General features: G+C 36.2%; 1 protein-coding gene across 1 annotated transcript; it reads right to left on the bottom strand.

Moving 5' to 3' along the window:
- Positions 1-221: 221 nt before the first annotated feature.
- Positions 222-25631, bottom strand: LOC131035272 (uncharacterized). Its single transcript, XM_057966943.2, has 6 exons — positions 25174-25631; positions 1527-1644; positions 1118-1311; positions 911-938; positions 668-776; positions 222-507 (listed from the first exon to the last, which is right to left on the bottom strand). The coding sequence occupies exons 1-6, from the start codon at positions 25456-25458 to the stop codon at positions 426-428; spliced, it is 816 nt and encodes a 271-aa protein (XP_057822926.2). The 5' UTR covers positions 25459-25631; the 3' UTR covers positions 222-425.
- Positions 25632-26917: the final 1286 nt, after the last annotated feature.

Genomic DNA, 26917 nt, shown 5'->3' with positions numbered 1-26917 from the left:
CTAAAAATCTTCATTGTACCCTGCAATATCAATTGAGATTTCAGGACCTATCACACATCAGAAACAACTGAATCAAATTGCAGGTCACATGCTATGCCATGTGGTTTGGAGGTCCTGTATTTAATTAGTCATCAATTCTCACCTCTTGCAAAGCACAAAAAGTGACCTTAAAACTGTATTCTTTTCTATCTATGGAAGACAACTCAAATGACTAAATTCAATACCTTCAAAACATGTAAATAGCCTTTATTTACAGTTTACTAGCTACATACATCTGCTTTGCAGGTGTGTCAGGAGGAATCCTGATAAAATTTAAATCTCAGTACAAATCAAATACCAGAAATGAATTTGAACTAGCTGAACGAGATTTAAGAGGAAAGGAATAATACAGTTGTTCCATTATTTTATCATTTTTATGCATCATCTTAGACTGCCTTTACAAGAATCCTACCACATGCAAGTAGCATTTTCAGTGCTGATCTGAGTATAAACGGATGTCTGTAAAACCTGTTAGACAGCAGTACACAGTAGTATTAAATATATAAATAATTTGATGAATCGGTATAAAGAATGCATATCAGTATTTAACTAATTGCGGAGAGATGATATGAGAACTGAATGTATATCAGTATTTAACTAATTGCGGAGAGATGATATGAGAACTGACCCAATTGCAGTGATTCCCCATGTTGTTGCACTGTACATAAACTTGCCAGCATTCCACAATTTCTTAATTTTATTTCTTCTATTCATGCTTTCGAGGGCAGTTGAAAGGACTGCACAAGTTGCATATAATAATTTGAATATGAAAAGGAGATGTCTAATAGTAATAGTGCTGCTTTCCATAAAAAATAACCAGTTAGAAAATATGGTAGCAAAAAGGTAAAACCAAAACAACTTTGGAACTTACATTTTTGCAGCTGCTCTGGTGTCATTTTCTGTAAACTCACACATACATTGAAGTTAAAAAGGGCAAAAGAAAAAAATGTGATATTCCTAATCATGTGAGCTTCCTTCGAGTTTGAAAATAACGAAGTGCAAAGCTTAACACTACTTTGATGATATACATAAGATTGCTTATTCTAATTCACATGCTATCTTGGTAATGGATCCAAACCTTTCCTTGTGGATCAGAGAAAATACAGTTTGCAATGAATATGGAAATCGCATCCACTATATCTTCCTCTGTAACAACGATGTACCCTTCATTGTCTAAACCACATTTTTCCACCACATTGCTTGGAACCATATCATCTGTAACCCAGAGCCACCAACTTGGGTCTTCTAGGTTTACATTAACCATTGTATCCCCTGAGTGCATTAACATTGTAAACATCCTATTCAGTCTTCCACTAACCATCATAGAATATTTTATAGATAAGGTAAAATGCTTCCGAGCATCTGTAGAAACTCCCTAACACATAAACAGCATTGCGTACATTTGAAAAACGAGCAGTTAAGATAGCATATAAAGAAACGTGAAGGAGTATATTACATAAAGAAACATGAACGAGCATATTACTAACCTTCAAACTCCTCTATTTTTCCTGGGTCATCAACTGTGTCTTCTCCACTTTCAGTTAAGGTATTTAGTTTGGTCAAAAAATTTGAAGATTCCACGGTATTTCTTATTCGTTCATACAACTGCAAGAAGAAAACTTTGATCTGATCACAAGTACAAGAATATTGCGTCTATCCCTGAAACTACAATGAAGAAATACAATAAGCTTTTTGCAACTTATATAGAATGAAGATATATGATTAAAAGTTTGTAATTGCGTTTGAAAAAACATGAAGCATACATTTGTCTTGGATGCAGTCTTATAATGTAGGCCCACTTCCCTCAAGCTCATATCCTATGATTAAATAGGATAATATCATCTTGCAAATTAAGATGAAAAATGCAATAGTCTAGTAATGATTTCTAAAGAATTTCTACTATATGAATATCTTACTCCCATCAGAATCGCTACAAAAGTCTGGGCAAATAGCTAAAAATTAAATCCCAACTGACAATAGCATTCTCGAAAAAATAAATAAAATCCCAATTATGAGATAAATTGAATCCATCGTCTAGCTATAAGATAAGCCATGAGAAAATAGTTCTGGTAGAGAATGAAGTGCATTAAATCATAAACAGTGACAAGGGAGTCCCCAAATAGATATAGTCCAAATGTTGAATTAGCAGAGTTAGAACACTTGGATTAAAATATTCAGGTGACTAAGGTGTTGTGTAAAGCGAAGAAGATCCTTGTATTGAAATCAAGGCTCTAGAAATTGATGATTTGCACTAAAGATTTTTGTATAAGGAGATGTCCTGTACTGGGTATAGTGTTGGATTCGAGCCATGGTACTCAATCAGAAGAGATGCCAATAATGAAATCAATATGTGCTCTCCTTGCTTAAGAGCCAAACATACAGGAAGCTTCAAACACAAGGAGGCGATGCAAACAAAAAGTTGTGACTAGTCCAGCTTAGGACTAAAATCATGTGAGTTGCAGTAGGCACGTGAGAATGTTGGGGATTAAGACAGAAATAGGCACAACTCAAAGACAAGAAAATCTGTGGACGACTGTGTCCCTCAGAAGTAGAAAACTTTTAGTAAATTCCATATCCTTCAGAAAAGGGGACTGCAGGGGATGGTCTCCCCTCCCTTTCAGATGCATCTCATAAAAGGGTGCTCTGAAGAGACTTTATGTGTCCTTGTTTTACAGAATGCCCATCCCCAACATTGAGAGATGCATCTCCCTTACAAACAAGGACCCTTGAGCCTCTACCAGAATTTTAAAAAAAATGAGTATTCATATTAGCTAAGGTGGGTGCCTTTTGAGGATAGGTTAGCATGCTTTCTTTCTCTGCTTAATCTTTCACTAATGATTTCTGAGCATTGTCCAGCTCACATAAAAATTAATTGAAGTTGTTTTCTTTATTCAATAAATCAGGGCTGTAACTTCTAATCAAGCATACACTACTCTCTGGAAGTTGGACCTTAGGTTCAATTGGTCTATTAAACATCATAAAGAGATTAATATTCAAACCTTAGAAATAAACTTACTAGCAATGCAGTAGCAAGTGCTTCTGCTATGGTTGAACTCTTATTCATGTCTCCATTTGAGATTGTCAATTAACATATAGTACAACTGAGAAGTCAATAGAAATCACTGTACATACCATATTTAATTTTCTCATGATATATGATAATATGACTGATACTATTGTGTTGAATTCACTGTTTATTTTTGTTTAGTCATATAAATATATATTTCCATTACTTATTTGGCTTCTGCTGTATGTCATTTGTTTCCAGGACCTCCAATGAACTGTGAAACAAAGCATATCAAACATGTAATTATCTCCTTTAAGGAGCTTCCAGAATTATCGTTTATCTTATCCCAGTTGGAATAATCCTGCTCTGCTTGACAATCTGTATCCAGGGTTGGTATCCCATAAGGATTTCTTTCACACCATGGGAAAATCGCGAAGTAGTTGTAGCAAACTACTGGAGGATGTAGCAGGGTTATGAGGTGGTGATCAAAAGATTTTCTCAAACTGAAAATTGCTGAGTTGAAATTTGCAAAACAATAACTTCATTGTGGGTTGTGCAGACACCCATCTGCGGAGTACATGGTTACTAGTGGTTAGGGTCTCAAGCAAATTGTAGCGAAGTTGGTGAAAAACAATCATCCACTTCCTTTACTACTTTAGGAAGTACAAGGAACAAGTTTGGTTGTGTAGATGAAGCTAAGTTGATATGTTTGATCAATAACTAGAACATGTTTTTTATCTTCTACCTAAATTGGAGTTGAAATGATTCCTGGTGTTATAGTTGGTTATGTAGCTCCTTGGTGAACAACTACACCAAATGAGGGTTCTTAATGGTGATTTAAAAAATTGTTGCATTATCCATCAAATAAAAATGAGAAGACACTAACCATCATGGTACAATACAAAAACTAAGTTGATGTTGTACTAAGAACAAAGACACTGATAAGAAGCTCAGTTCACAAGAACCTCCAATTAGTGCTAGACTGAAGTTTGCACCAGAAATTTTATTGCAGAAAATTCACCGTAAACATTTTGAAGCAAATGAATGCTGGATTGGAAATGTGAAATTTGAAACTAGGAATGCCTCTATCAAATTCATAGCAGCAAAAAACATTTGGGGAAAAAATTGGCAAACCAAAAGTATAAGATTTTCTGAAAAAATTGAGAAAGATTCAGATTTAAAAAAACATAAAAAAATTGTAGAAAAAAAGGACAAAGACTACTTTTTTAAAATTTAAGGGCATTTCCATAGCATAGAGATATAGAGAGCAAATCAAATAGAGAGTTTAAACTATGAATTGTTAAAAATAGGTTTTTGTTGTTTATATTCACATTGCTAATTACATTGCATTGCACAAAGCATACTTCATAGTGCAAAATTATAACTAAATGGTTTAACTAATTGGAAATGTGAAATTCGAAACTAGGAATGCCTCTATCAATTGCAATATAGTTTGTACAAAGTCAACCTATAAACTAAGTACAAAGTTCCAAAAAATCAAACATAGCCAATGACTCTTGCTACTACAAATAGAGCTATAATTGAAGGCTGCAGGTCCTGATGATGAAGCTCTTAGTTCAGAGCCTCTCCTAAGTCATTCAACCTCATGACCATCCAAGTTGGCCTCCAAGATCTCAAAATCCTCAGGCTCAAGAAAGTCATTAAAAAGACAGTTTTCCTTTGTTGAGCAGACATCATAAATTACAAAATGGGAATCAACTGGTTCATATTAGTGATTTAAAAATACTTGCAATTTCTTGAACAGTGTGAAAGAGAACTATATTAATAGTGTGGAAGGGAAATTATATGACAAAGGAAGCAATTGCAAATTTCAACTTTTAGGTTTTTAATCGAATAGCTCAAGATAAAGTAATAGAAAATGCTTTTGAAACATAATCTTACATCTCAAAAGACCATAAATGATATTGAAATGTTCTCATTGATAACCATTTTAGCAGATTTGTAAAACAGTAAACGGAGTGTTAAATATTTTCCATTAGATAATTAAACCTGCTAGTACAAAAGAAGAGAGCAACTATTTTAGCCACAATTTTAGCTATTATTATTCAAGTAAATTTTCTTTGATTTTGAGTGAGTCGATGATGGAGTTAAAAACATTGATAGACTTCGAGTTGAGAATTTGAGAGATTAGAGGTCCAAGTTTCAATGAAAAATCAAAGTATGAGGAAAATTCCCTTTCAATGGGGCAGTTGCTGCTGAGTTCTATCTATATCGTTAAAGAGAAAATATATGAGGCCTACTTCGAGAGGGATTAAGATAAGCCCACTAGACAAGGGCATGATTTCTCTCAAGGCATGTATTAGTTTATCTGATACCTATTTAACATGAATGGGATGCTACGCTATATATGTCCAAAGCATTCATGTACTGCTATTGCACTCCTTGCAAGCCTTATGAACCTCCATGTTTATGACGAGCCTAAATGGGATGTAGTTCCCTAACCAGAGTAGACAGATACTCCTTTGTCCCTCCTTGGGCACGCATATCCCTGTATCCAAAAATACGTATCCAATATAGGCCAGATACATGTCGGATAATGTACCCGTGTGTGCCCAAAAAACCTTGATTTTCAAACCATGCCAAATACTATGTGATTTGATTTTTTAAAAATTTGATGTAAATCTTCCTAAATTTAATTTAAAAAACTTCATGCAATCTTTTAAAAATATTCGGTATAAACAAAACCTACATCAAATGATAAAGGCATAAAAAGAAATTATATTTCAGCAACCCATTTTTTTGGGTTATCTTCCAATGCAACTATATTATTTTTGCATATTGTAAATTGTTAAATCAACTTATAATTATTTATGTAGCAATTATGTGTCTATATTGCTTTTGAAGTAAATGAAAATTTCCTGTAATAAATTAGAAAATTGTGTTAAATATGTGCATGTATTTTTATGAATGTCGTGTCCAGCCGTATCCATATTGGGGGTCTTAAAAAATGGCCGTATCCTATCCAATACCGTATCTGTATCCGTGTCCATGCAACTTTGTCCCTAACAAGTGTAGGGCATGCATTTAAGTTGTGAGTTTATCATAGTCCGTTCGCTTGATCAGATTATTTGATAATGATAATAAATTTCTAAAATTTATCTCTTAAATTTAATCTTCAGAACATGGCCATTATCAATGTATTCATCTAATATTAATTAATTGATTAAGCAACACAAAATAAATTAATCGATTAAGCAATATAATATTAATTAATTGAGTAAGCAATATATGATTAATTAATCAAATGTATTTATCTTCCATCTTGTATTTATCCAATATTAATTTAATTAAGCAATGTATTTATCTAATAAGATTAATTGAATTAATCGTTAATAATACTTTATAAGGCAATGTATTAGTAATGGCTAACAAGGCTATGTTAGCAGTATTACTTAAGGACCATGATAATGACTACAGGCTGCGAACCTTAGTCAAAAAGCATCGTTTGAAATAAGGGAAAGACACATCCTTCCCACGTAACCTCTCACACCAGCAATGCACCATATTTAAGGACCAGCAAATCATTATGACAGGGGCATGGGGAATAGAAAAGAAAACACCACGATAGGAAAGAAGACACTCAGAAAAAGTTCGATTGCCTTGGGAAGGCATTCACACAAGGTAACTCTCTGCATATACTGTAAGGGAGGCAGCAGGTATGCACCAATACACTATATAATCACAGCATCATGTTAATAACTTTAGCCATAGTCACAGTACATCTGTATATTCACAGATTTATGATAATACTTCAATCATATTCACAGTATCTATGTGTAATCCAGCATTATAAAAATAATGTTAATCCACTTCACAGTACTACTGTATATTCACAGCACTATGATAATAATTTTAATCAGATTCATAGAATCACAAGTAACAATACAAATTAATATAGATACATCATTTATGGGTCTGAGCATAATCTAAACACAGAAACATGGCTATAAGAACATTAGCAGAGATTAGTTATAATTCAGTAAAATGTCAATCATAAGTAATGAATCTATGCATTCTCAATCTCACCATCCAATTATGGAGGGGGAATACAAGGAAGCAAGAGCACTAGGCTCCAAGTGTGGGCGAGGAGGCCAAGTTGACGAGGTCCTTGGTGCTCTTGGGCTTGTTGGAGAGGGATAGACTCAAGGCACCTTGTGTGATTCTCCTTGAGCTCCATATGAGGATAGGTGTAGGGAAAGAAAGGTTGTTGAATCCTTCATATACACTTTGCAATATATTAAGAATGACGAATATAAGTTCTATCATGACATGATGGAAATGTTGTCTAATTCGTTGTGCAGGTTGACATTAGTGTCCTTCTATTGTTCTCTCTATGTACTAAAATTGTGATTCTAGGACGGAATATAAGAGGGTCGCATTAGGGGACATTACAGAGTTCAACCAATTATCAAAGCACTAAGTCTGCTGAATATATAGGAAATACAAATATAACCAAAACAATCCTTCATTTTGATATAAAATATTGCTACAATTCATTTTTTTCAACACTACAAGCTGATTTTTATCTTTCTAATAGGAACCATTATGCTTCCAGCTCCACAATGTCTATATATTGTTATGTATATTGTATATACTTCTGCTTCCCACTTGATTATACAATTGTCACTACCCTACACATTTGTCATGAAAACTTGATGACCAGTTTCAAATTGAAGCTCCAAATTATCACATTTGTTACCATCTAAAAAGGAAATTTGTCCCAACCTAACCTTGATAATCTAAACAACCACCTTGGTATTATTGTTGATAATTGAAATATTAAAATCCTTTTGAATGGTCAGGATCACAAGAATTCCAAGAAAACCGACCTCTTTAGGTTGATATCAAGCCAATAGAGTTTCATTTCAATTTAGTTTGGTTTTCTATATTTACTTTTGGCAAGTACTCTTATAAGGTTGATTTTATTTCTTGCGTTGCAATGTGTCGCCCGTCCAAGTAGTGCGTGCGGATGTTTATGATCTCCCATGGGAGACTCTTCTGGGGGACATGCATAAACTGTCGAGCGTCCATTGGCCTCGCTGGAAGAGGTCGAAAGAAATAATGCAAAGTCTTTTAAAGATGCCCTAGTAGATTCGGCCTTCTCTATTCCCGACAAGGCAAAATTTCTTTTGGTGAGTTCTTCAGACTCTGAGAGTGATGGCGAAGGACGGAGAAGAGGTAAATGCCCTAGCCCTCCCCTGTCTACTTTGTCTATTGCTCCTAACGATTTCATGGTTAAAGCCATATATTTGGAAAAGAATAGGCTTAAAGATATTGCAATCTTTTTAGCGGTTGTGGATGTAGATAAATGCCCAGCCAGAAAATTTATGGATGATTGGATTAAAAAATTAGGTTTTCATATATCTTTTTGTCGCATGATCCAGAAAGGCTTATTTATGATTTTTTTTTAGGATAATAAGTCTTAGGCGGAGGTCATTAAGAAACAATTTTGGGCTGTTGGTAAATGCACATTTTGAGCCCTAAATTGGACCCATGATGCAATTAATGATGAAATACTTGCATTGTCTTGCCCTAGGTGGATTCAAATTAAGAGTCTTCCCCCTATATTGTGGAAATTCATTCCGTAGATTATTGAACCGATTGGCAGAGTCATTAGGATTGATAACCCCCCTAGCCTCGTGCCACATTTAGATGCCCGTGTTCTGGTGTCGGTTAACCCTAGTAAGGACATTCCTCGATTCATTGACGCCAAATTGGACAATGACCCCATTTCCTGTCTTATTGAAACCCTTGGTGGGGTTAATGTGTGCTTTCTTTGTAGACATGAAGGGCATATTAGAAGGAATTGCCCTATTCTCTCCTCTAAGAGAGTGGCTAATAAGAATACCAATTCTGGGAAGTCGTTTACAGAGATCGATGCGGGTGATAAGTATCACTCCCCACCAGATTCCAATCCTCTCGATAACCCCCCATTTGATGGATAAACTTGAGTCTCTTAAGGAGGCCGTTAATAAGGCTTTAGCCAAACCTCCTAAGGATCTTTCGGTGATCGATCAATCAGCTGAATTCGGGACGTTCACTGCTGAAGCCCCTCCTCCTCATTCGGCAATCTCCGAGGCCATTGCACAACTCGGTGAATCTCATAAAAATTCTAATCAATTTGTTGTTCCTAAGTCTAGAAAGGTCAAGAAAAAGAACACCCAACAATTGGTGTTAGATAAGATTAAAGAATCTATTCAAAGCAAGAGTAACACTCCTCAGATACCCCCCCTAAAATTGTTTCTTGTTTGGTGCCCATGGAAGATGATGCTTTTGATACCTCGCCTGAGATTAGGTTCTCTATGAATTGTAGAGATTCATTGGTTAAATCTATTGTTAGAGAATTTGAAGGGATAGAACGTGCCAATAGTGAGTTGGATGAGGCAAGGGGAAAAGTCTCTCCCCCCCGTGATCCAGAGACCGTCGAGGTCTCTAACAAGTTTGAAGTTTTATCTAAAACACCATTAGAGAGTGTTGTCTCTGTTGAAGGTTGTGAGGTTCTGGATCCTCGAGGGGTTGAGGCTGTTCCTCCAACCCCCCAACTCAATGTTGGCTCGAAGCTTATCTCTTCTGTGTAGAAAAATGGCCTTGGCGTTGATAGTGCCTATTATGAGATCATTACTGTTGACCCGTCGATTGGAAATTCTAACTCTGATATGTTGCCCGAGCTTGCTGACTATGGTGAGTCTGATGTGAACATTTGTGAGGACTCCAATTATGATGACAATCGTGAGTCTGAGGTAGAGGCAGAAATGACCTCCAACAATTTGGTCACAAGTGGGGGTCTTGATGACTTCCCAAGATGAAGGTGATCTTGATGGAGGGGATGCTAATGGAATGGTTGACAAAGATCCAATCACCTGCCCTAGGTAGAAAAAGAGGGAGGCCAAGAGGCTCCAAGAGCAAAGTATCCCCTCTTCCTAAGAAAGTTGATGTGAAGACAAAATTTCCCAAATGCTTTAGCAGTTTTAGAACTGCCAAGAATTCTAATTAATACCCCCCTTGTTTATGATGAAGTGTATCTCCTGGAATATCAGGGGACTTGAATCCCCAAACAGGAAGCATATTGTTAAAAGGTTTCTCAATCAGCATAGGGATGTAGACATTGTTATGCTGCAAGAAGTCAAAGCAGTCAAGTTCACACTGGAAGTGAATTTAAACTTCATTTGGAAAGATGCATATCAAGTTGCTACCAAACATGATAAAGGTAAAGGAGGGACTGTCCTGCTTATTAATGCTAAATGGAGGGACTCTATCCTGAATTCTGGGTCCTCAACTTGTAATAGATCGGTCTAGGTCACTCTTAACCTAGGCAATTCCATAATTGGAGTTTGTTCGGTTTATGCTTCAAATGATTATGGGGAGAGATCGGAGCTATGGTATCCTCTGGATCATTGGGGGTGATTTTAATATGATTGAATCTCAGGAGGATAAGGTGGGTGGTCTGAGCATGGATTGGAAAGGAGGTGAGAAACTGCACTGGGGCAAGATGAAGAATAAAGAGAGACTTTTCGATCCCTTAGAAGGATTAAGACATGAGCATAAGGGGATATGGTTTACGTGGTGTAATTTTCAAAAAGGCCATAAAAGAATATATTGTAGGCTTGACAGGTTCTATGCTAATAAGGACTCTTTCTCCTTTATGCAAGATGATAAAGGGATCTCTGTTAGTGTGTGGCCATACTCTCAGATCATCATCCGATTGTGTCTCAAATTTGCTTGAGGGACTGTGTGCCTGTTAGATCTCTCAAACAAGATAAGTTCATCTTAAACACTAAGCTATTGGAGGATCAGGATGTGCTTACTATTGTTTTCTGATCAGGCAGATCAATAAGTGGAATAATGGCCCCAAATCTAGTATTAAAAGGTGGAATAGGAATGTCAGTAGTTGGCAATGTCTACTCAGTTCTGTTGGAAGAAAAAAGGCGAAAGACTACAAGTTTTTGGAGAGGATCCCAACAAATAATCTGCACGAAGTGGAATCTTTGGTCCAAAAAGAACCTAGCAATATTAGCTTTTCACATTCAATGGCTCGAGCCAAAGATTGCTTGAGGAAGTTATAGCAGGTTAAGGTTGCAAGGGCAAAGACCAGAGTGAGATTGAACTGGTTATAGCAAGGAGATAAAGGCTCCAAAAAATATTTCAATATGTTGATGCAAAAGGAATGCAAAAAGAGGATTGATAGACTCTGGGTAGGAGATTACACATGTGGAAGAAACTAAAGAAAAATTTCTCTTGTTTTATCAAAAGCTCTTTACCTTTGAGGACAACCCCTCTTCTATTGCTGCCAAGGTTTTTTGCAAGAACCTAATCCCGAACCTTATTTCTAGTGAGGATGCTCAAGTGCTCAAGACGCCTATCACAGTGAAAGAAGTTAAAAAGGCCATTGGGGCCTTGAAGATTAAGAAGGTTGCAGGACCGGATGGACTTCCTGTTGAATTCTATAAGGCTAACATAGATTGGGTTAGTGAAGATCTGCTATTAGTATATGAGGAAGCAATTAGGGAAGGTTCACTTGGTTCAAACATTAATAAGGGTACCATTAAGCTCCTTCCCAAAGAAGGGGACAAATCCTTGATTAAGAATTGGAGGCCTATTACCCTATTGAATGTATCCTACAAAATCCTTGCCAAGATTTTGGCCCTCGGACTTGAGGACATCTAGCCTAAATTTATATGTTCTACCCAGACCGGCTTCATCAAAGGTAGATATATCTTAGAGAATCTCATCACTAGCTGGGAAGCCATGGAGTGGGCTAAAAATTCTAATAAAAAGTGGCCATGTTCTTGCTGGATTTCGAAAAGGCATATGATCGGGTGGAATGGGGTTTTATTATCATGATGCTTGAATCCTTTGGTTTTCCTAAGGAATTTTGCCACCTTGTTCAGGTTCTTCTCAAGGATGCTTCTACTCAAATAGAAATCAATAGTTCTACTACTCAAACTTTCAATCTGGGGAGATCCATCAGACAAGGATGTCCCCTGGTCCCTACTTTATTCGTTATTGCCTCTAATGCAATGTTTTACATGTTGAGAGAGGGCAATCTCTCACCCAAAGTTAGAGGGATAACCCTCCCAAACAATGCAAACCTATTGAATATCCAATTTGTTGACGATACTACATTATTTCTTGAGCTGTTTGAAGGAAACATGGAATCACTGGTCACTAAACTCGGGAATTTTGGAGATGCTTCTGGAGCTAAGATATCCCAATCTAAATCTATATTACTAGGGTGGTTGGATCGCCCCCCTGATTGGTTATCCAATTTTGGATACCAATGGGGAGGGCCTCACAAACAGGTCAGATATTTGGGTATCCCCTTTTCTGTCTGAACATGCTTAAAAGAGATGTGGTTGTGGGTTAAAAATAAAATAGACTCCAAATTGAATAAATGGGATAGACACTACCTATCTCTAGCAGAAAGACTTCAAGTTTGTCAGAAGATCTTATCCTCTTACAGCACTTATTATGCTTCGGTATGGATGTTTAGCAATTATCAAATTAATGAGATTCAAAAATCCATTCGAAATTTCTTGTGGTCGGATGGGCGGGGCAATAAGAAGAGACATTCTGTGAAGTGGGAATGGTGTTGTATGGAGAAGAAGATTGGAGGTCTGGGTTTGAAGGACCTCAGATTACATGACATTGCTCTTGCTGCTAAATGGACTTTTCATGCGCTTGAAGGTAACGAGCCTTGGAATTGTTAGGAAAGGTTGGCAGTGCCAAAGCTTGCCAAGTCTTGGAAATCCCTCCCCTTTTGTGACCTAATTGGTGGAAATTTTCATGTCTCCACTACGGGCTCTCGTCTTTAAGTCCGTTTGGAAAGCCTGGGAATTTATTAGGAAATGGATATCCAATTGTAGGGTCAGCAATAATGATTTCATTCGCAATCAAAGGTCTATATAGTGGAATCTTTTCCATAATAAGAAACCGCTTGCTCTTATTCAAGGCTGTTCAGCCAAAAGATGGGCCAACAAAGGTATTTGTTGTTTGAAAGATATCATGATTGATGACAATCTTGTTCCATGGACTGACTTATCCCATAAATTTGATTTGCCAGCCTCTAATCGGAGGACTCATAATATCATTCGTGAGGCTTGCCATTCTTTGCAGCTCCCCATAAGTTGTATGGTGAACAATGACAGATTCCTTACCTTTACCTGGATGGATGGCACTTTATTAATGAAGACCAAAGATAATCTTGTTTTTTAAGCCTTAAATCATAGTAATAGCATTATATCTCATATTAACTCTGTATGGCATACTGATTTATCTGATGTTCAATGGCATAATACACTTAATGGATTATGGAGTAGCAATTTGGCTCCCAAAAACAAATGTTTCAGATGGTTGTTAATGCTTAATAGGCTGCCGTTTAGAAATGAGCAGCATGAGGATGAAATATGCAATATTTGTAAAGTGGCTGAAACTGCCAGGCATTTGTTTTTTGATTGCATCATTGCTAAAGAGATTTGGCTTATGTTTGGTATTACTATTCCTAACTCTGTTAATATATTGAATATTGTCTCTGGATATGTGCATGGTGTTAAAAAAGAGAGTAATTTATTTTGGTTTCTTCTTTCTTGTGAGATTTTACGGTATTTATGGAAAATCAGAAATGAAGACAAGTATCAGGGTAGAGCTAGGGTTCTTGCTGAGTCCTTTCGAAGACTCACTTTTTATCTCATTGACTCGTAGGTCACTATCGTGATGAGGCTTGCGAAGAAGAAATTTGAAAGATTCATAGTGTTGAAACATGGACCAGCTAGGACTCGAACCTAGGACCTTTCCATAACGCTGTTGGAGTGCTCTACCACTGAGCTACTGGCCCCTTGGACCAGTCCATCGTCGGTCCGGGTGTGGCTTATTTTCAACACCTTACTTAGTATTTATATACATGGAAAGCATTACTATGAGCCTACAGCAAAAGACAGTAGTGTGGAATACTAAGAAAAAAACAGCACATCTCTTAAACCATTCTATGTTAATGTCCTTAATATCAAATGTAGAAGCATACCAAAAAGTGTGTCTCTATTTTAATGTCCTTAACATCTATTAGAAATAAACATCCATTCAAGGTTGCCTACCTATACTTTGCCTCAGCAACCTGATGAAATCTAACAAATCTTTGATGGTGAACCATGTACTGGTGGCTAGCACTCAGTTCTGTGCTAAAAATCAATGAAGAAACCCGATTAAATTGCGATTTCGCACGTTTAGGGTTTCATGACAGGTTGGTGGGCAGTAAATGTGTTTCCTGAGAGATTTTTTTGCACTTTAAACTCTTAAAAATTGTTGAACATCATTGAAAATTTAGCTGATTAGATTGTGGCTTTTGGGGAAAAATTGTTTCAGCCAGGGATTTTTTAACACTCACAAAAATTGGGATTTTTTGAGGATTTATGCTTCTATGCTATCAATAATGAGAATCTAATAAACAGTAACATTGAGGTGTATTTTGGATGTAGTGAGAGGTAATGGATCTTTAAGCAGAAATATGAAATGAAATAGACAGAAAAAAATTTAAATATAAAAGGGCTCCAATTATTAGGCAAAGGCTGATTAATCTGAAATTTGAAAACACGTAGAAAATTTTAGAAATGGGAAGGCTTGATTGCTAGGTGTTGTCAGATCTATACAGAGTGTACATTAAGGCTGACTAATCTAAAATTGAAAACATGTAGATGTAGCAAATTTCAGAAATAGGAAGTACTAATCATTAAGCATGATGTCAGATACACATAAGGAGTATATCAAAGGCTGGATTATCTGAAATTTGAAAGCAAGCAGAAAATGTAAGATATTAAAGGCACGATTGTTAGGCTTTGATACCAATCGATATGACTACATAGTTGAACATGTCTCCCCATGAAGCACATACAAAGGATAAGCCTATATCTATAAATCAAAAGATCTTACAGTGGCATTTAATATTCTTAGCTATCTACGTACTTATATTTATTTCTATCCACATGCCACATTTGTTCTAGCTGTCCTATCTTGCCCTTTAAGCTGTCCTCATTGTTATATTTCCTTTACTTTTCGCTGCTAACATTTTATCTAGCTACCTCTAGAATGATCTTAGTTTTCCTTTTTTTAATATCAACCAATTTACTTTCGCTAAAGGTAGCAATCAAGAAGTTGTCTCTACTACCACAACCCACCATTTGGTTTTGATTTGCACAAAGATACATACACAGTTTAAGTGTTTTGGTGAACAATTTTTTACTATGTATGTGTGGCAGTATCTAAGCATATGCAGTGATTATCCATGTGGAGGTATGGTGTGCAGCATGCTGACATCGTGGTATGATCACATTATGGTTGTGTGACAATTGTTATTCCATCAGCAGTTAGAAGTGTTAAGATAGTTAGGATTCCAGTGAGGTCCTACATTTACTTATTATCTGTGGCACAAATGGAATAGGACTATGGTGTGTTGTTGCCTAAAAGTGTGGTAATGCTGTGAAGCATGATTACAGAGATTGTGTGTTGTAGTTTGCAGATTGAGATAAATGTAAAGGGACTAATTCTATTTGGAATTTCTTTCAGATCAATACAATTGTGCCTATCCTTTTGCTAGTGGATTTTTTCTTCAGAAGGGTTTCCCACATAATTTCTTACGTTTCATGTGTATATTCATTTATAATTTCATGTCCTTTCCTAATGTTGTTAACTGAATTAATACAACAAACATAACTCTATTTAGATCAGAGTCTTAAGGTTTTCAATATCCCAAATTATTGATCATTTTGAGAATTAATTTCTCAATATTTGGTATCAAAGTTTGCTTGTCTAGGCAAGGCAATGTCATTTGGTGTGAAAATCTTACATGTCTAGGCAAGGAGTTTTTTGTATGTGTATAATTGGTTCCAATGGGAACATTTTAAAGATTCTGTGAGAATACAAAGCAAGTGTTGTTGAATTCATGGCCAGCACATTGAGATCTGAAATTGAGAGATTTGACCGTCAGAGTTTCAATTAATGGAATTTGAAAGAGTAACTAATAGAAAAATATCAATGGAAAGTGGTATCTTCTTCAATATAACTATGGGTATGTCTGATGGGGATTTGAATAAATTGGATAAGAGAGGCAAAAGTACTATTCATTGAATGTGCCAAAAGAACCAACTACATGTGTTGTGGAAGAAGATAAGAATCCTTTATCAGTTCAAGAGTTTGGTTAATAAAGTGTTCTTGAAAACATCAACTATCCCATTTGAGATGAAAAGAGAATGTAAATGATCATTTCAAGACCTTAAATCTAATTCTATGTCAGTTAATGTCGATAGGAGTCAAATTAGAAGAAAAAGATGAATGCATAATATTGCTTTGTTCCTTACCTAACTTATAAGTGAATTTGATTATGAAGATCAATGGTAATTGTTCTTCACAAAAACTGGAGAAGATTATAGGTGTCTCATTGAGTGAAGAAATCAAGAGAAAGCCCATGGATGATTCCTCTAGTGATGCCCCAATTGTGGGGGTTAGGTAAAATGTCTGAGGGGGTAAGGAGGGTGGAGACAAGGAGTCCAAGGGAGAGGGCAAGTTTAAGTGTCCTAGTAAACCCAAAGTAAAGTGTTAGAATTGTGACAAGATAAGTCACATCAAGAAGGAATGCAAGTCTAAGAGGAAAGATGGTTCCTCTAATAGATCCTTTGACAATGATGAGCATAGCAGTGATTCTTTATCTCTACTAACATTATTGATGATTCTTGATCGATTGACTTAGGTGCATCATATCACACGACTCCTCGTAGGGAGTGTTACTCTAATTACAAAAAGAGTGATGTAGGACAAAGTTTCATTGGTGATAACAACTCTCCATATAGTTGGTTGGGAAGAGATAAAAATGCCCTTCAAGGATGGGAGAGTAGGGACATTTTTGAGGTGTTGCATATTCCAAGTCTAGCATGTTAATTTTGTGGATCAGAATTAAGATTTATCTTGTTCTATGTATTATCTATCACTGAATTGTTGTATAAATCTGATTGTCTTCTTTTATGTTGTAGGAGAGGAGGAGCATTTTTTATTTCAATGTCCATTCTCACACATTTCATTTAGTATATGTAGTGGGTTGGGTACGGTCAAGCGATGCCTTGACCGGTCATGTCTTTTGGACATGGCCGATCAAGACATCACTTGATCGTGCCCCCTCATGATAATAAATGTTTGAATGAGAGACTTCATTTATCTCTCATTCAATCATTTATCTTATCGAGGCTATCATGCATTAACACTCCCTCTTAGCTAGGTAAGATAAATGTAAAAGGTATTGGGAGCAATATTCATAAATCGTATGATGCTTATCTTGGGACCATAGTTTCAAGATGTGAATTGCCTCTGTCGGCGATTCTATTCACAAACTCTTGTGTGGATTGCCTCAACCAGCGATTCTATCCACAAGCTCTTGTGTGGATTGCCTCAGTCGGCGATTCTATCCATGAGCTCTCACGTGGATTGCCTCAGTCAACGATTCTATCCATGAGCTCTTATGTGGATTGCCTCAGTCGGCAATTCTATCCATGAGCTTTTGTGTGGATTGCCTCAGTCGGCGATTCTATCCACAAGCTCTTACGTGGATTGCCTCAGTCGGCAATTCTATGCACAAGCTCTTATGTGGATTGCCTCAGTCAGCGATTCTATCCACAAGCTCTTACGTGGATTGCCTCAGTCGGCGATTCTATCCACAATCTTGAGTTATTGTAAGATCGTCACCTTCCAATAACCTCAAAAATACAAGTGGAAATCATTTGGAAGTTGTCACTTCCTTATGATTTACACAGGGCCCATAAAATAATTATTAGTATTAATAATAATAATCAATATTTACAATTTTTACCTCAGAAGTGCTCAATCTTGATTAGTAAGCTCCCTCTCAATCACAAGGTATCTTGAGTTTCTTCTAGAGAACATATTTTTCTGAACATATGTCTGAATTTCTGACTTTAGCAAGGGACGCTTGTAGTTTAAGTTTGAGAGGACAAGTTCTTGCAATGTGGCCATATTCGAGACTTTCAAGGAGATATCAATCTGATCTTAATCGGATCTTCCTTCAGGCGGTTAGGCTTTATAGAAGGAAACCTGGCTTTGATACCATGTTAATTTTGTGGATCAGAATTAAAATTTATCTTGTTCTATGTATTATCTATCACTGAATTGTTGTATAAATCTTATTGTCTTCTTTTATGTTGCAAGAGAGGAGGAGCATTTTTTATTTCAATGTCCATTCTCACACATTTCATTTAGTATATGTAGTGGGTTGGGTACGGTCAAGCGATGCCTTGACCGGCCATGTCTTTTGGACATGGCCGATCAAGACATCACTTGATCGTGCCCCCTCACGATAATAAATGTTTGAATGAGAGACTTCATTTATCTCTCATTCAATCATTTATCTTACCGAGGCTATCATGCATTAACATAGCAAGAACCTATTTTTTGTTTCTAAGATGATTGATTATGAAATACCCGTTACCTTTGATAAGAAAGTTTGCAAGTTCGCTATAGGAAATTTGGTGCTAGCTAAACATATCAAGCATTGAACACTTTGGGTAGAGGCACCAACATTGTGTAAATCAATGTTAATAAACCTAAATCAAGTATGTTGTGGCCAATATTCCTCGAGGATGCATTCCCCCAAAAAACTATTGTCTCTAGAGACAAGGACATCTCTAGAACTCCAAGAGTCCAAGGAAAAGGGGTAATCTCAAAAGGGGACATTACAGGTTTTGAGCATTCAATGGTTGCATTTTTTAGGTAGATACTATCAAGATTTTCAAAAGATGGAACTATGTTTCCAACATAATGGCAAGGAAATGATTTTACAAGGTCTATCAAGTGGATCTATCTCCAAGGGTCTAATGTCCAAAAGAATGGAGAAAGCATTTGGACATGGGCAAGTAGAATGGGCAGCATAATGTATGATTATTGATAGATTTTCTCCCAAAGAAGGGAAGATCACTCATAGGGAATTTTTTTAGCACTATTCCATTGGGATTACCTCCTAAGAGAGGTTTTGAGCACACCATCAAACTAGAAGGGGGAGAAAAACCAGTTATTACCCAACCTTACCGCCACTCAAAGAGATATAAGGAAGAGATTGAGAAAACTATTAAGGAATTGCTTGATATAAGCATATACAACCTAGCTCTAGCCCTGTTGCTTCTTCCATAGTATTGGTAAAAAGGAAAGATGGTACTATGAGTATGTATGTGGATTATAGGGCACATAGTAAAAAAGCTATCAAGAACCACTATTCCATCCCTAGGGTTGATGAATTCATTGATGAACTCCATGGCGTAATATGTTTCTCTAAGATCGATTTGTATTTCGAATACCACCAAATAAGAATGAGGAGAGAGGATCACAAAACTGCTTTTAGGTGTTGTAGAAATATAAAAAATTCATTAAAATGTCCTTGTAATTAAACTTAATTTTTCCCATTATCAGGTGGATCTTTATTATATAATATTCTTATTATCCATTATTCATAATATATTATCCATTATTATTCTTCGTTACATTATAATATTCATTCATCAATATTCACTATTTCATTATTCTTCATTATATCATAGTATTATATTATTTTCCATTATTCCATTAAATCCATTTTATTCTCAAACCCCTCATGTCCACTTCATCTTTTATTTATCATTTTTCATATCCATCAATTACACTCACCTAATGAATATGGGATAAATACTTACATCTCCAAACCAATATTTTATTCCACATTCATCCTACAGCTTGGATTCACCTTGAGGATATCTATAAAAACTCAGCCCCCTCTCTATTTGAACCATCTAGCAATCTAGCAATTAGTTCACTTTTGCATTCTTCTTATCTTGCATTTCGTTTTCTTTAGCTTTCTTTGCATTCATCATCTCGAATCTCCAATAGACCATAGCTTCTTGTGTGTGCTTCTGAGTGCAATGGAGTAGGTTTTATAGCATGCATGTGTGTTTTCTAGTTTAGATTTCGATTTGCATGTGTGTTTTGGTAGGAAAACTTCATTATTTGATGTTGAATCATCTAGATCTTCTCCCATAAGATCTCAGGCATGATTTTTGCATCTACAGTTGTCATTTTGGACATTTTGAATTCCTAGTCTTACCAATTGGACTAATTAAAGCCCCAACTACATTCCAATCCAGCATGAACATATTCAATAGACAGTTAAGAAAAATTCTTTTAGTATTCTTTGATGATATACTGATTTATAGTAGAATTTGGGAAGATCTTTTAAGGCATATTGATGAGGTATTGGGAATACTTGACCAACAATCACTATTTGCTAAAGCATCTAAATGTGATTTTGGAATGACTGAAACCTTGTATTTAAGGCATATGATCAATGCCCAAGGAGTTAGTGTAGATGAAGAAAAAATCAAAGCAATAGCAGATTGGCCTCAACCTAAGACTTTAACACATTTAAAGGGATTTCTAGGACACTACAGGTTATTACAAGAGATTTGTCAAAGGATTTTCAAGGCTAGCTGCCCCATTAACAAATTTAACTAAGAGAGGTGCTTTTTCATGGAGCAAGGAGGCACAAAGATCTTTTGACAAGCTCAAAGAAATAATAAGTTCTTGTTTTGTATTAGCCATTCTAGATTCCTTTATTCCATTTGAATAAGAATTTGATGCTTTAGGAGAAGGTATTGGAGACATATTAATGCAAAATAAACATCTAATAGCTTTCGAGAGTCACAAGCTTAAAGAAATGGAAAAGAATTTTCTATATATGACAATGAGATGCTAGCTATTATGCATGCACTAACCAAGTTTAGACAATACCTAATTTGTGGAAGGTTTATTGTTATAACCGACCATAATACTCTAAGATTCTTCTTGAACCAAAAGAATCTAAATGATAAACAACAAAAGTGGGTTATCAAGTTGCAAGCCTATAATTTTAATATTGAGTACATAAAAGGCAAAAATAAAGCGGTGACTAGTGCTTTACCATGATGATCTCACTTATGCTTTGTGATGAATATTTCTACTGATTAGAAAAATTCGATACTTGTTGAATATGCCAAGGATGCATTGGCTAATGATATTGTATGGCAAGCTACAAGACAACAAGTACAAGGTGGTGGAGGAGCTTATTCTCTACCAAGACCTAATATATCTCATCCTAAGATCGAAAAGAAAAGAAAAGGATTTTAAGAGAATACCATGATGCTCCATTAGTGGGTCATCAAGTTATTATAGAATAGACAAACAAGTGGGGGAAAAATTCTCTTGGAAAGGTTTCAAAGGGGATGTTTTGAAGCATATCAAGAAACTTATGGTTTGTCAAAGAAACAAGATAAAGGAAACATTTCCACCCAATTTGTTACAACCCTTACCAATACCAAATAAAAAATGGGAGAGTATTTCAATGGACTTCATCACAGGACTTTCAAATATACAAGGAAAGGATTGTACATTTGTAGTAGATAGACCAAGTAAGTATGCTCATTTTCATGCCATATCTTCTAAATATAGAGTTCCACAAGCAGCTGATCTCTTCTTTAGAGAAATCTTTAAACTAAATGGACTACCTAGAAACATCATAAGTGACAAAGATGGTAAATTCTTCGATTTAGTTTGGCAAGAACTCTTTAAGTTGGCCGAAACAAAACTTACCCCGATCACTAACTACCAACCACAAATGGATGGGCAAACCGAAATTGTAAATAAGTGCCTTGAAGGGTATTTGCAGAACTATGTCATGCGGCAACAAACAGCATGGGTCAAATGGTTACATTTTGAAGAATATTGCTATAATTCTATGCATCAGATGTCAATAGAGAGTCAAGGCACAATATGGTTGAGGCAATATCATTTGGAGATTTGATTCTTACAGATAGCATAGTCCTTGGAGCACGAGACTTGGTGCATCAGAGTGTGGATATTTTAAACACACTCAAAGAAAACTTACAGCACACCTAAAATCAACAGAGGATGTATGCTAATCGTCATAGATCCGAAAAAACATTTGAAGTTGAAGGCTTGGTCTTCCTAAGGTTGCAATCTTATAAACAATCCTCCCTCAAGGGAAGTGGTGCAGAGAAACTCAAGCCACTATTCTATGGACCTTATAAGATTATAAGAAGGATCAGTGAAGTTGTTATGAATTGGAATTACCAACAAACAGTCAAATTCATAATGTCTTTCACGTATTTTTCACCTCAAGAAGGTGCTAGGTCAACATAATACACCATGCCAAGAGTTAACCTCACTTGATGATGACAGAAAATTAATTTTGGAACCCGAAGCCATCATTGACATGAGAGAAAAGAAGTTAAGGAATAAGGTTATTCCAGAATATTTGGTTAAGTGGAAAAATCAACCTACGGAGGATGCCACCTGGGAGGGAGCAATATTTTTTTATCATCCCAATTTAAAATTGCTTGAGGACAAGCAGTCTTGGGGAGGACGGACTGTCATGCCTACACCAAAAAAGGCTAACAAATTGCAGTGACCAAGAGATTAAAAAACAGTGCCTGCGTCATACACAGGTAATTAAATAAGGAAGTGGCGCTAGCAATATTAAATAGCGCTGACATATTAGCTTAAGTAAAAAATAAATTATTATTCTCAAAAGGCAGTGATGAAGAGTGGTGACTCATTTCTTGTGAAGGGTGGTGACTCCTTCAAGAAATGGATCTAAAAGGCAAATCATTTCATTGAGAAGATCATCATTTTGGGGAATAAATATTATAACTGTCTACCAGTGAACTACAGCCCAAGAGGACAAAAACACTCCAAGGTAAATTAAGAGTTCTAAGGAGGTCCTTAAATTCTCTTAGCAAGTTAAGGACGAAAACCCTTAATTGCAATCATTAGGGATGAAAACCTCTGATCAGGCAGAGCTGAAACCACTTTCAAAGTAGACATACAAGAGGAAATCATCACAGTTTGATGGAGAATAATAGCAGAAAATCAATATGATTTATTTTCAGTATTATGTCATAAATTATTAATCTGAATATTATAATTAATTCATAATTTTAGACAAAGCCATTATCATTTTGAGTAAGGGATTATTGTTTTAGGGCAAAAATTACAAATGTTCTAGAAAGGGACATTACAATCTTGGTGTGTAAAATTCAAGTCATTTGATTATTCATTGATGTCATGATGGGACTAAAATATTATGCAGTGGTACACCAGGGAAGCATGTGCAAATATTCTGACCCTGCAGTGAAGGGATGCAAAAAGGTCCCCAGCCATCCCCTAACCACAGGAAATTCTGAAATACACAAGGAATTCATTTCTTATGTAGGTATGCTGGTTTATAAAAATCATTCTAATTTGCAAAAGAAGAAATTCTGATCGGACATCATTTCTCTATAATTTTAAGCAATATCTCTCAATGAATAGTGGGGAATGTTTTCCATGGTTTCATATTGATACACACTCTAGAGTATGAGTACAACAGTACAGAGAAATAGAGAGGGGCACAAAGGCATGCAAACTACAAAAGGATTAACCAGTAACTGTTTCCTGTAGTTTAATTCATCTGTTCTCAAGCTATGTTAGTTTCAAAAAGAAGACTACATTTTCCATAAAAACACACAAATAAGCAATAACAGAATCATTTTTCTTTGATCCTTGCATGTTCTAAAGCAAAACCCTCAAAGGATTGTTTAAGTGATATAAGTATGTGCTATGTACTATGTATTGTTCTGGCATAACACAGAAATATCTAGTCACTAGACCCAATTCCTATGGTATTAATTTTTCTGGTTTAAATTAAACCAGGTGTATTAGGATCATAAAATTGCAATAAGACAACCATATGAGGGTATGCTTTGTCAGAAAACACTTTCTCCAAAACGTATAAAGCATAGTTTAAATACCTAACTACTTCTGGTTTACCAAGGCTGTTCACAGGCCCACTGTTCATGTTAATCTTTGCCACGGAGGAGTCTATTTTATGGGATTCAGCATATATAACAGGCTATCCCCAAACAAAAACCGAGGCTCACAACTTGTTGAGCTAGCATATAGAAAACATAGAAAAAAGATGATTTATCCTCGGCATCATAGACTAACAAACCCGTGTGTACACCAAATTGCAGAAAAATAGAATGGAATAATTTGTTCAACTGCCTCCATTTACTTGTTATGAGCACTTTAGGGCAAGGTAATATCATAGCACAACCAAAGAAAGAACACGGAAGATGCTAGATATTTATTATGGCTGTTGCACTTATTTTGTTCAATGCATTGTAGCCTACACAAGAACAGACAAATAGGAAAAAAGTATCTTTGCGATTATAGCAATTTCATGAACCAAAATCTGTCTTCTTAACTTCGCCAAATCATCATAAAATACCTCTATAACATCATCCAAAATGATGACATGTCAGCCTCATCATAACAGTCCTCCCCTTGGATCACAAATAATGGTCCTGAAAGTTCAATTGAATCTGTCCATCCTCTCCTAAAGGTACAGTTTCCAGGGAACTAATTGAGGAAGAACAAATATTACTTACATTATGTCTGTTGACCAGTGAGTTGCTAGGATGTAACGTTCAATGATGGAAGCAAGGCATTAATTTTAAATTCTGTCAAAAAGAATGTTTCACGTAACATAAATGCATATGGGGAAGAAAAAGTCCCTCTCCTAGATAGACTGTTCTGGAGAGAGAGGATTGATTAAGATTATTTTAAGGGTTTCTGCTGGTGATTCAACCAAAACGACAATCCCATGAACTAAGACAAAATATTGCACCGCCAGTCCATAATTACATAGGAAAAACTATTAACAACCCTGAAATAGTGATTATTCTGACTAGTTGACAGAAACTTTCAATGCAATATCAATAACTAAAATCCAGAGAGAACCCCACAAATTTGAGAGCAAATTTTTTAGGGTTTATAAATAAATAAATTTCCCCAAAAAGCAAATTCGTCAGAGTGAAAAGGGAAAAAAAACCAATTAAAAACGAAATACATGATTCTGATTGTGCTCAACCAAAATAACTTAGCATTTTCATTTTTAAAGAAGAACCTTAGAAATTGGTTAGCAGAAATCCCGGAGAGGCTTGCAAATATAAATTGCTCCATCAAAAAGAAGGCAAGGAATCAAACAAAGATCTTACATCTGAAGGACAATCGTCCAGTCGGGGGTAGCGAATTCCGCATGCAGTGGGATCCTCACATTTATTTAGGCAACAATTATGCAAGAGTTGGATTTTTTGTACTGTTTTGCAAACATTCTCCAATTCTGCCCTGAGTCTCTGATTTTCAGACAATTGTTTTTCCAGTTCATATTGAAGTCGATTGGATGACTCGTCCTTGTGCTGAAAAGCTTTAATAGCTAAATCTGCAACCTCCGCCGCAGTTTCAATTACCTCGAGCCGGGGAATGTGTGTAACTACTGTCATCTTTTCACCTCGTTTATCCCTGTATTTACTCCTTTGCAATGAGCAATTTCGAAGCAATTTGTTTGCAGAGGATTCAAAGGACTGTACGGCATGGCGGTTGCTTCTTTTCGAATAGGTAGCGTGCGGCTTTCGTCTCCATGAGTCGTCACTGTAACTCCCAAACTTTTAAAATTAAAAACAAATATATATTATAGACGTTTTATGATAATGGCTAAGTATTTAAAAGGTGGCATATTCTCCATACGAAATGTGTAAGTTAGAAGTACAACGTAGTGGCAAATACTTGTCTTATAGTTTAATGATTAATTGTAATTAAATATAATTACATTTGTAATTTTACTATATTTATTATATCTTAATACGTATGTTTCGTTCAATATAAAATAACATAATTACAATTATAAGTTTATATATAAAATTATAATTATTAAAATAGTAAATACATTTAAGAGTAGAGGGACACGTCTATTCTGGCTCCAAAAGTGACCTGTTGTACCAACGACATGCATCGACATACATGTTCAAGACATGCATACCATGTCAATTTGGCGTAGCTGCAAGACCTAGGGAAAATGACGTGGAGTTGTCCTGGACTCGGTTGTTTCAAACGTCGGGGCCCACGCGAAACTACGTGGACATGTCGGAGGACGGTGGATCTTGGGTCGCGGTTCACGCCGGTGTGTTGTGTCTAACACGCACATTAAAAGCCATGAAAAACAAACAACCGGCGGCAAGTGTAGATGACCGCGTTTGGATGCCAAAACGACGGGAAAAAGAGGGCGCGGGCTTCCAAACCGCTGTGGCTCCCTCCAAAACCTCTTGTACGTGCTACTGACAAGTGGTGTCCTTACTCCTTAGTCAATCGCAGTCATTCAATGAAAAATCGACTATGTAGAACGCGTCACTAACACGCGTGTTAGGAAAATCGCAGTACGCCTTGTATCGTTTCAGCAGAATACCGACGCCATTTTCTGCAACCTCATGTGAAAAAAATCGCAGCCATTCATTGAAAAATAGATGGTGTAGAACGTGGACGCGCCACTCCCCACTAACACGTGTGTTAGGTGAACCGTACGACGCATCCTCCCGCCATTTTCTACATCATGTGTAAAAAAGGAAGAATAAAGGGGCTAATGCACGATTAAAGAAAGTGTCCAAAGCCCTCATTGTTGAAGTCTTATGTTGTTTTTGAAGGGAAAGAAGGGCTTCAAGAAGAAGGCAGCGAGGAGTTACTATTCAAGGGCAGTCTGCGTTCTTGAAGGAGGTTTCATTTCTGAAGTTTGTCAGGTATGTTCAGTAGCCGTTTTTTTTCTGGTTGTATATAGTGGGAAAATTTGCATGTTTTGGTTTATACGTAGTGTGAAAATTTTATTGTTTCGTTTTGCTTTGGTTATTCTTGTTTTGCTCTAGTTTAAAATTATTCGCGTTGTTGTTTGTTGGCTCCAAAAAGTCGTGGTAA

The sequence above is a fragment of the Cryptomeria japonica genome, chromosome 2 (assembly GCF_030272615.1).
Source record: "Cryptomeria japonica chromosome 2, Sugi_1.0, whole genome shotgun sequence".
Lineage (NCBI taxonomy): Eukaryota > Viridiplantae > Streptophyta > Pinopsida > Cupressales > Cupressaceae > Cryptomeria > Cryptomeria japonica.
Note: the sequence above shows the minus strand (reverse complement) of the source record. Positions and strands in the feature narration are given on the sequence as shown.